This window comes from Acomys russatus, chromosome 30 (assembly GCF_903995435.1).
Source record: "Acomys russatus chromosome 30, mAcoRus1.1, whole genome shotgun sequence".
Taxonomy (NCBI): Eukaryota; Metazoa; Chordata; class Mammalia; order Rodentia; family Muridae; genus Acomys; species Acomys russatus.
In genome coordinates, this window is record NC_067166.1 from 40,699,096 (window position 1) to 40,707,540 (window position 8,445).

Below are 8,445 nucleotides of genomic sequence, written 5' to 3' on the forward strand. Positions count from 1 at the left end.
CTTCCAGAGCCAATTCTTTTTCAGTTTCAGCTGATAATTTTCTTGGACTATTTAAGTCTGAATCACCAAGCAAGGTTTGAAGTAAATTTCTTAGCTCTTAATACAGTTGTTGGCATTCACCAATTAATATCTCCCAGCAGTTTTTGAAAATTGTTAAGAATTTATAATTGGTCTCTTCTGGTCTGTACCTCCTGTAGCTGGATTATCTATCCTAGATAATTATACATCCTAGATAATTAGTTGAATCCCCTTTTGTTTTGCTTTTTCAGGATAAATTTGTACTCCCCAACAAGGCAAAATTCTGCGTACTTCATTAAATATTTTTTTCTGAGGTATCCACATCTAAATCAGCCAGCAAGATATCATCCATATAGTGATGACCTATAGATTGAGGAAACTGTTTACAAACTATATCCAATGGCTGTTGTACAAAATATCAAAACAAAGTGGGGCTGTTTAACGTTTCTTGTGGCCAGACTTTCCACTGATATCTCTCATTTGGCATTGCATGGTTAAATATGGGCACAGTGAAAGCAATTTTTCCCTATCTTGTTCCTCAAGAGGCATTGGGAAAAAGCCATTTTAAATCAATCATTACAATAGACCATCACTTAGTAACAAAGAAACTAAAGGGATTTCAGGTTGTCAAGATTCCAAGGCTGAATGGCTTTACCAGTTGCTCTCAGACTTTTCAGTATCCTGCATTTTCCAGATTTCTTTTTAATGACACATATAAGTGAATTCAAAGGACTGGTGAACTCTCCTATATGTTAAGCCTCCAACTGCTCTTGGACCAGCTATTCTAAAGCCTGTAACTTTTCGTAATTTAGGGCTACTGATCTACCCAAACAGGCTTATCACTTAACTATTTTAATGGTAGGGCAGTTGATACCCTATCACCAGTGGCCCTTCTCATAAGTTTGGAGAGCCAACATTTGCTATGTCCTGCTTATGGACAGCTTGGACAGTCTATAACTGCTTATGATAACATTTCTCAATACCTTTATCTTCTCTTTAACAGATTGTCTCTGAAATTGGATGAATGATAATTTCAACTTTGCAGTCTTGCAATAGATCTATTTCCCATAAATTTATGGTTATGTCTACAACATATGGCTTTAATTTTTTCACCTGAGCTTCTGGTCCTATGGAGTAATCTGTTTTATACTTTGTTTAACCTGAGACAATATCCTGATTCATAGGAGCTGTACAGATTTTTGAAGTGAACTACCTGGATTCCAGGAATATTGGGAAATTGTTACATCTGCACCTGTACCCACTAGGTTTTCAATCTCAATTCTATCTAATTGTAATTTCTATAAAAAAGGAGCTTTTATATTACAGGTTACAGGGATGGCTAAGATAGGACAGCAGATCAGTGAGAAAGAGGGTCCAAAGCCTTTTTCTCTAGGCATATTGGGACTAGAAGTTGATTATTTCCAGTGCTTCTTTCTACTTCAACTCTTAAACTTTCAGCTTATTTGGAGATGCTGGTCACAGTGAGAAACTCTGAATTTTCTTAACTCTCAACTGTCAGAGTGATAGCTCTGGCTACTATATTGTATCTATTAAACTTTAAGGCTGGTAGCCTTTCTATTTGCGGCTGCTGGTCATGGTGGGAAAAATGTAAGAGAAAACTATACATTCACACAAACACAGGGAGCTCTAACAGATCATTCATAAACATATATAAAGACATAGACAATCAGACAGATAGACATATTTGGTGGGTGGTGAATGGAGGAAAACAATCAACCAACAACTTTATGCCTATCTGTGTTTTTTATACTATCAATTAAAAATTACTTCATTCAATAATAGATAAAATTTTTACATAAAAAGAGAGTTACAGTAGGACCATCGATCCTAAGTTCTTTCATTAGAACTATATCTTACTAAATACTTTTGTTTGTTACAAATTTAAAGCAGTAGTTTTATCTATATGCTCATTATGTCTTTTTCTTATTTCAAATGTACATTATATGTTAAAACCAAGAGTTTTTGATGCCATGTTGTTCTGAGCATAGATTAAATGTAATTCTTACAGAAATTTCAATCATTTTATTTACTACTACTAATATACTAGTAAAGTAAAATAAACTACTCTAATCCTATGTTCTCATAACTTATAGATATCTGTATCTGCTCCTCCTCGGGTGGCTTCACTCCAACAGCTGTCAACTATCAACCTTCCTGTTGACTGTCCTGCTCCTGGCTCTCCCCTCCTCCCTTGGGAATCCCACCTTCTATTTCCTGTCCTTCTGCTCAGCTGATTGGCTAAACAGTGCTTTATCGACAACTGCTACATCCACTCAAGGCATTTCTCCATACTCTCCAAATTCATATTCAATCACAAAACTCTTAATTAATCACAGAAAATTTGAGCAAGCAAAACAAAACGTATAGCCTGATTTCAAAATACATGGCACAAGTGTAATCATAAAAACATTGCATGAACATGCAAGTAAGCACTTAGAATAATCCAAAGATAAGTCCTAGTAGATTGCTGAAAATATTATATTGACATAAGGTAGGATTAGATTAAAATAGAGTGGGACAGAATTTGTAGCTATGAAATTGAATATTCACTTTGAGGAAAAAAGGAGTAATCCAGTCACACAAAACATAAAAGTCAAATTACTTTCAAATTTTATTTACAGGTAGTGAGAAGTTCTTCTTGTTCTACGTAATTTTTCCACTTATGTGTAATAATATAAATGTAAATGCCAATAAATAAATAAATAAAAATTTAAAAAAAGAAAGGAAAAGATTTTCACCCTCACAGTATAATGCAAACGAAATTGGTGATACTTTTCTTGTACACCAAACAAAACAGATAAATATTTGTACAAAACATGGCACTACCAAGCTAGGAGACTTTTTGAGTAAATGGAGATTGATAGTTTGGAGTGCAAATTATTTCAATCCTTTTGTAACCTGCTTAGAAGTCTTTATTAATGTTATCTATGCTTTAACATTTTGATGAAAAATTTCATTTCTAGATTCAGCACAGAATAAATATCATGCATTTTTCACTAAACAAGAAAGTATTTTCAACATCATGTACCTCTAAATGTAACCCAAAGTAACAATTGCACACCTTCTGTTTATAGGTGAAGAGAATAAGTGATATATGAAATATATAAGCTAGTCACAAATTGTATTAATTATGTGCTGCTGATTAGCCAAATTTCAAGAGCAGGCAGCTGTAAGGCTGCTTCAATAGTGTTTACGGCCATCCTGGCTGCGCAGAAACTTGGGTAGCACTGATAGTGAAAAACAGGAGCTGGGGTCATCTTCAGATTTGAAATTGCCCTTAATTCTGGAATTAGCAATAATGTGCATAAGACAAAAGGATTAGAAACACAAAAAAAAGTTATATAATAGGATTTACTATATAGGAAGTAAATCCCAGTGGAAGAATCACATAGAATCCATGCCTGGTAAATAATTCATGCTGTTATTTTTCAAATTTTCCCCTATGACCAAGTTCTTTTTACCATGAATTCTGTTTAATTGCAACAGAGAGACTGTATCCCTAAGGTCAAAATTTCTAGCACTCTTGGCCCTGATGTCACTAATCTACAAGAGTTAAAAGACAGATTATAGGCAAACATGACTTATAAGATGCTTACAATCAATTTTGTGGTGAGGTTTAGCTATAACTAAGATTCTGATCTACAACAGAAAAGATTATTGACTGGAAAGTGAAAAATGGAGTCAGACTAAGGACAGAGCTCCAGAGAAGTACAGAGGAGACCATTGACTTAAAGGTGAAAAATGGAGCCAGACTAAGAAGTGGGGCCCAAAGAATCTTAGAAACATCTTCCATTAGGACGAATGGCCAGAATTCTAAAAGAGATGATATTTTTATTTACATCTATGTTTTTCAAAGTATTGCTTAGTGAACCGTAATGAAACAAAAGCATTTGTTTTATAGATAGGGACTTTAGGCAACATGGGAGAGAGTCACAACAGGTATTGGGAATTATCCATAATCCAACTAATTTACAATAAAGAAAAACAAAATCATTTTAAATTTGAACCTTATGAGTATGATATTTAGGTTAGATTGTTTACTAATTTAATGTAACAGGAATAGTCAAGTGAACAATAAGAAAAATATGCCAGCCGATTTATCTAAAGTATGAACTGACTTTTATGTACAAACCAAAGTAGATTTCATATGAAACCAACTTATATATTTGGAAAATAATTTAAATAATCAAGAAAATGAATCCCTGTTTATCAAGAAGTCATACATCTTTCTATATCAGCTTTAATCTGGGAAGAATTGCCATTGAGCTTTAGGGATTCTACATGGTTTATTAGCACTGATTATCCACTATGTACCTTGCAAATGCCTCTGTGAGTTTATTACCTTGCTAGTTCATTAGAAAAAAGCAAAACAAGGTCAAAAACAAGTTCCCAGGAGCTTCCTACCCAGAGCGATCTAATCATTCACCTCATAAACAGCTAAGTCATTATCTGCTTAAAAGCTAAAAAGGGGCAATTTTTTTCTATGAATGAAAACATGAGAAAAAAATTTTGACAATGAGTCTTTTCATGACATATCTGTTGATCTCAGCTAAATCAAACAGGAATGTTTATTGCAACTTTCAAGAGAAAGATATATTCAATCAACATAATCTGGTAACTCAAATTATTCTTAGAATGTCCATCTCAATTTGTCAAATAGTTCTACTTACATCTACTATGAAAATGGTGAATGACAAAGGAAACTGGTGACTAAAACATTCTTCATCATTATGGGATAATAATCACTTTGAAATTTTTGTTTTGCTCCATTTCTACTGTCTTACATCATTTCATTGAATTTCTACAATATCCTCCCTAGGCAGTTATTCAGTTCTGAGGGATATACTGTTACTAAGATAGAATGCATGAACAGTTTTTCTAGTTCAAGGAACAGCTCCTGATGATCATGGATCCTGAAAGAAAAATGCTAATCCCCAAGGTCAAGTATGACAAACATCAGTAATAAGGACTGCAATGTTCCTTGCAGGGGAACTATGTTTAATCACATCCATTGCAATTGCTTAGTGGAAGAAAATGCACGATCACTAAATGAAATGTGGAAAAATAAAATTTCTAATAATATGAAAGCAAAGAAAACATTACTGGCTTTAATTTTTGTGTTTTTCTCATTCTTTTTACTGTATATATATCAAAAAATATGATAAAAATTGCATATTTTATATTGTGTCTTGCTTCATGTAATAAGATATTGTGAAATAATTACTTTTGTTCATTGAACACTAGCAGCATGTAATATCTGACAGAACTAGAGTTGAACACAGGTTACTGGGGTGTTGGAGAGGTGCAGAGGATTTGAGACGATGAACAAAGGGAGAAATTTCAGTGAAATAAGAGAAATGTGTACAAGACCTCTATCATACAAAAGTGATAAGATACCTTCCATTATTGAAAATGCTAACATAGCCGATGTAAACTGTTTTCAAAAATAATTATAAGGATTCAATGTCATATGAATGTTAAGTTGCTTTATTTATTCATAGTACAACATATATTTTTAGTTATTTTATAGACAGCATGTAGAACTTTATCTGTAAAAATAAAATAATAATAAAAAACATATTCACTTGAAATTGTCCAAAATTCTACAATATCTGAAGAAACAGATAAATAAATATATATATATTTATCTTGGGATACAAACTGTTCCAAAATTACATTAAATATCCCTAGAGAAGTTACAATTTTCTTACCAAGAGTCACTGTATGTATGATAATGATTGATATTTAGCAGTAATATTTATATTTATATAATCTTACACTTCAACTATGTAATTTGACATAAAGTTTTTCATTTGAACACTGTGTTTATTTTATGCAAAGGAGACGTAACCACACAAAGTACATATGTGTGCTATCAATTGCATATGTTCATACAATCACATGTTTGACAATTGTCACAACACAGACAAGCACCGGAGTTTAAAAAATATTCTTCACATTTTTCCCACTTTGCTGCATAAAGCTCAACATGGAAGCGTATATTCTAGCACAGAAAAGAATATGTAAAGGTAAAGTTTAATGTTAAGAACACTTGTGAGAATTTCCTTATGTAGAAGTGTGATTAAATGGGAAACAATGAGACCACCTCTAGAAACACTTATTTTTGTAGTTTGTGTTATTTGATTATATATAACATATATTATACATGTTACATACATTGTATGATATAATATAAGTATATATGTGTGTATATTTCTTGACATAAGCAAAATGAAGAACACATTTTAAGCCATCAGTCTTAGTCACATTAATTCCTACTTATCCTGTAGTTAAACATCATGATAGATTAATTCCATATACACATTGTCCTAAGTCCTAGAAGTTTTTTCCCATTTTGTCTTAATTATAATGAGCAGAAAAGAGATTCTACAATAAACAGATGACTTCTTCATCATCAAGTTATACTGCCTTTTATTGATAACAAGTTCCATATTTCATGATACAAAATTATTAAGAACATGTAGAAAAATAAGCTCAACTGAAAGAAATAATGTTCTAAAATATCTTGAGTAAATTACAAACTTAGCAAAGCTTCAATGAGTTTTTTTCATATTCTTCTCTTTTAGTAGATCCAACATCAGATAAAAGTATCTTATAATACATCTTTACAATATCTACATTTTATTTGTTTATTTTTGTTTTCCTTTGGGGGACTGGGAGAGCAATGGGGAGAGACAGACCTTTGACTCTGCAGCCGATGCTGGTCTTTCTCTCACAAAAATTCTCTTGCTTCAGCCTTCTTTTTATTAGGATTACAGATGTGAGTCACCATAGTGGTAATAAAATTCTTCACTTATTAAAACTGTGGATAAAAGAACAACTGACAGACTATGTGCACTGATATATACGTTAATGATATTTTTCTTACTGAGGAAATAAAATGAAGTATATTCATGCTTTTATTTGTTTCAGCGTCCCCTCATCAGTTTCTTTATTGCATAAGACATTAAGTTTTAAGAACAGGATAACCAGGACATCAAAATTCTAGTATTGATATTTCCAGCAAGTGGAACTGCAACAATGAGAAGGCTCAATAACACCTCCCATCACACCAATGGCTCTATTCTGATAGGCTTCTTTGAATGGCCCCAACTGAAAATGGCTCTCCTTGTGGTAGTTTCTATTTTCTATATAGTGACCCTCTTTGGTAATTCAGCTATTATCATTTTATCTCTCCTTGATCCTCAACTCCACACCTCCATGTATTTCTTCCTGGCCAATCTTTCATTTTTGGATCTCTGCTATACTACATCTACTGTCCCCCAGATGCTAATAAACATACAGAGCCATGAGAGAAGCATCAGCTATGTGGGCTGCATAGCACAACTGTTCATCTTCCTTAGCTTGGCATCTACAGAATGCATGCTTCTCTCTGTCATGGCCTTTGATCGCTATGTAGCCATTTTCCCCCCTCTGTGCTATAGTTATCATGCACCCTAAGCTACGCCAACAGCAGCAGTAGCCTGGATAACTGGTTTTAGCAACTCCTTGGTGCAGACAGTGTTGACTTCTTTATTACCTCGTTGTGGCCAATACCATTTAGAAAATTTCTTCTGTGAGGTACCTGCCATGCTTCAGTTATCATGTGTTGATACCTGGGTCAATGAGGTAGAGATGTATGCTGCTGTGGTTGTCATAAAAGTTATCCCTCTTGGGTTAATTCTTTTCTCTTACATCAACATTGTCAGAGTAGTCATAAGGATACACACTTCTGAAGGTCAAAAGAAGGCCTTTAACACATGTGGTTCTCATCTTCTAGTGGTCATTATGTTCCATGGCTCTGTCATTAGTGGATATGCATGCATGGCACCCAAGAACAGCTCAGCCAAACTGAAGGGCAAACTTTTGGCACTCTTCTATGGACTCATAAGCCCAATGCTGAACCCTCTTATCTATACCTTGAGGAACAAGGATGTCAAAGCAGCAGTGAAAAAGGTACTTGGAAGAGAACAAGAGCTAAGGTAGAATGTGCCTTAGGCAAAAACAGATTATGTTCTAATCCAGTCCTTGGTTCCATATCAGATTACCAACAGCCATCATTCTTCTAGCCAGAAAAGTGGAGTCTGATTGTGTCTACTCATTATTGATTATAGGTAATGTTCAAATAGTTCAACAAATACAAAAAATAATTAATTCATACATATTTGAGGGATAAAAACATTTCTTGTTAGAAAATATTGTCCCGGCTAACAAAATTTTAAAGATATTCTTTCCTACTATCTAACATTAAAAGTGATGAAGGAGTACTTCAGGAACATTTTTTTGAAAATCAGAAAAACATCTGTTTGAAATATAGTCATTTTGAATAATAAACAACCAGAATGAATGAGTCATTTCTCCTTTCAAATATTTTCCATATTATAAAGATAAATTTTTACATTTAAT

General features: G+C 33.4%; 1 protein-coding gene across 1 annotated transcript; it reads left to right on the top strand.

Annotated features, from left to right (window-relative positions):
• The first annotated feature begins 7,080 nt into the window (after nt 1-7,080).
• LOC127212418 (putative olfactory receptor 2B8) lies at nt 7,081-8,025 on the top strand. Its single transcript, XM_051172505.1, is given in 1 exon segment — nt 7,081-8,025. A coding segment is annotated over 1 exon segment (945 nt).
• Nucleotides 8,026-8,445: the final 420 nt, after the last annotated feature.